We start from the raw sequence: 2,769 nt of genomic DNA, 5'->3' as shown, positions 1-2,769 counted from the left end.
TTTTTTTTTTTTTTTTTTTTTTTTTGAAATACAATTGGATAAACTTGGGAGGTTTGCCCTCAGCCTCACAGCATTTTGAAGCGAGTCCAAAGCAGTTCCGCCAGAGGATATGGTGGCCATATACGATAAAGACGTCAAATTTTTATTGTTCACTCAAATTTTGAATCTTAAACACAGATCTTAATTGAAGTGGAGGAGTTTGTGATAGATATAGTCAAATGATTTTGAAACTTATCCCAACATTTAATTATCTATAACTCCTAAGCTTCAGCTCTTGCTTTAATCATTTTGTTTTGTTCTAAAAATTATTATAAAATAAGTCAATTTTTTAAGTTTTAAGGTTACTAATTTATGTTAGATTAAACTTTGTAAAATTTTAATCGTGTATCTAATAACTTCATAATTTATTAGAAAAATGTTAAATAGATCAATGATGTTCAGTTCACATCGGTTGGAAAGAAGAACAAAACATTTTTTTATAAGGGTGTGAAAATCTCTTGTAGAATACTCGTCTTAAAAACATTAAGGAAAAATCGAAAAGAGTAAGTCTATAATAATATCTATGATTTATTAAATACAAAATTTTAATAGATAATTTTTAAAGTCGGAAAGCAATTGAATTTTACTAAATGGAAAAAAAAAAGGGGTTTTGTTTATTGATTCTAACTTTGGTTATTTAATTTAAACCCCACTAAACTATATATAGGAGCTATGGAAAATATATTCTTATTTAACTCATTGTGGAGTGGGTTTTAGTGTGGGCATAAATATTTGTCATAGCATCTCTAATTAAAGTAATCATTTATATTCAAATGGAGGTGAAGATTTGGATTCATCATTTATGTATATATTATTATATGTCAATTGCCCATGATCTTATCTATTTCATTCTCTTTCTTCCGTAAGGAGAGATCTTATAAAATCTGTCATAATTTCAAAATAAAAGAATTTGATCCCTAATATCAAGTTGACCATTCTGTGTTATTAGGTATATAAACACAGAAGGCTATGAAGGTGGCTTCGAGCAATCAGACATCGAGCAAATCATTGCAAGTATTGAATCCAACTACCAAAATTGGGCCACGCACTTCCCTTCTCTGGTTGTGGACGAAGCCGATCCTGTCTCAGTGAGCAGGTTTCAGAAATGCTTGCATGAAATGAGGCCTGAGGTTGCATTACCCTTAGCCAAGACTGTGTTCGGCGTTGACGAGAGAGACATTCTTGAAAAGGTCGACATTCCCTGCACCATCGTACAGACTAAAACCGACATTGTCGTCCCTGCCTCAGTGGCTGTCTTCATGCAGAACAAAATTAAGGGATGTTGCACAGTCCAAGTTATAAACACTGATGGCCATTTCCCTCACTTGACTGCACACCTTGAGTTGCTTCAAGTTCTTGGTACAATCTTGGGCTTTTGACGATTCAGTGTGAACTGTAGTTAATTAGTATGTTTATAGTCTCCTTTGTTTCTGCAGCATATATATGAAAAGAGTCTCCTTCGTCACTGCATCATTCTTTTCGTTTCTGAAAACTAGCAGGAACACGAAAAGACTTGTCTTTTCTTTCTTTCTTTACAGCCACAAGAAAAATGCAACCAATTCTCGAACACCTATCCAATCCAATCATTATGGTACTCGAAACCTCTCCTGATATTAACTTCCATTATCAATAAAGATAACTTTAGTCAACCGATATGTAAGTTAATAACATCTATAAAGTGAGCAAATTCTGGTCCAACAATAAACAATATTTAAACCATCTGAGTTCGATGTTTGATAAGATTGACCCGAGTTCGATGTTTCATAAGATTGACCCGAGTTCTCACATTGGAGGAATGAATTTATTTAGAAGCAGGTTCCACTCTTCAAACTCTGTAGTAGCTCCAAGTACCCCAAACATTCGGGTTTGATGTACCTACAAGTTTTCAAAAGAAAAATACGTTAGTTACAAACAACTCTGTACTCTTAAGGGTACCTTGAGAAGTAATGGTCAATGGGATTGGCTACACAGATGGGTAAAAGATTTGATACCAAAGTGATCAGGAGTAAGGACCTAGAGAAAGAAAAGGACTACCAATCCTTCCGCTTTAACAATATTTGGTAGTCTAAATTTACAGTGACTCGGAAATTTCGTCCCCGTGACAATTTGGTTGAATCCGCGGATTTTTTCCATCAAGATCAACACTTGGTTTTGTAACTTAAGCGGATAATGGTCGAGTAACAAATGTATAGCCATAGAGAAAATAGTAGTATATTATATAATACCCATGTCGAAATAGGAACTCAATGATGACGAGAGCACAATTATGCTTGAATAACTGTGTCCTCCGAATCACGTTTGCAACATTTGTCACGGGCAACAACCTGAATCCTTCAACCTCCCCATCTGCCGAAAGTTTAGTCAGCAAAATTTAGTGGATGGAATATCTAACTAGACAAAAATTTGGATGAAAAATATATTGGTGCACTCGTACAAGTTTTGAATGATTAAGTAAATGAAAATTTATCACGTTAACTAACCTTGATTCTTCGGTATAAAACTTTCAGGAAGCTTTAAATCGTAACAAAATAGAACATCTCTCTTGTAACTATAATCTTTGATGTCTGAATAGGAAACAGCACCAACAGGTATGGCTCTGAAACAAAAGCATTATAAAGCCAGTTCGACTAGTTAAATTTATGGCATATAACCTCGACCTCTAACATGTTGTTGAACTAAAAAAAAAAAAAAAAAAAAAAAAAAAAAAAAAAAAAAAAAAAAAAAAAAAAA

General features: G+C 33.6%; 2 protein-coding genes across 2 annotated transcripts in view; one reads left to right on the top strand and one right to left on the bottom strand.

Moving 5' to 3' along the window:
- The window catches only part of LOC111496258 (probable strigolactone esterase DAD2), a 2,137-nt gene extending 628 nt beyond the window's left edge, over positions 1-1,509 (top strand). Inside the window, exon 2 of the mRNA XM_023146640.1 lies at positions 989-1,509. Within this exon, the coding sequence (XP_023002408.1) occupies positions 989-1,418 (430 nt within the window). The 3' untranslated portion in view covers positions 1,419-1,509. The remainder of the gene's footprint in view (positions 1-988) is intronic.
- Positions 1,510-1,647: 138 nt separating this feature from the next.
- Positions 1,648-2,769, bottom strand: part of LOC111496248 (nudix hydrolase 20, chloroplastic-like) — a 3,876-nt gene continuing 2,754 nt past the window's right edge. The window contains exons 7-9 of the mRNA XM_023146628.1: positions 2,520-2,635; positions 2,265-2,385; positions 1,648-1,914 (exon numbers count right to left, since the gene is read on the bottom strand). Coding sequence (XP_023002396.1) covers positions 1,845-1,914; positions 2,265-2,385; positions 2,520-2,635 — 307 coding nt within the window. The 3' untranslated portion in view covers positions 1,648-1,844. The remainder of the gene's footprint in view (positions 1,915-2,264; positions 2,386-2,519; positions 2,636-2,769) is intronic.

The sequence above is a fragment of the Cucurbita maxima genome, unplaced genomic scaffold (genome assembly GCF_002738345.1).
Source record: "Cucurbita maxima cultivar Rimu unplaced genomic scaffold, Cmax_1.0 Cma_Scf00002, whole genome shotgun sequence".
Classification (NCBI taxonomy): Eukaryota; Viridiplantae; Streptophyta; class Magnoliopsida; order Cucurbitales; family Cucurbitaceae; genus Cucurbita; species Cucurbita maxima.
This window is presented reverse-complemented; position numbering and strand designations above follow the sequence as displayed.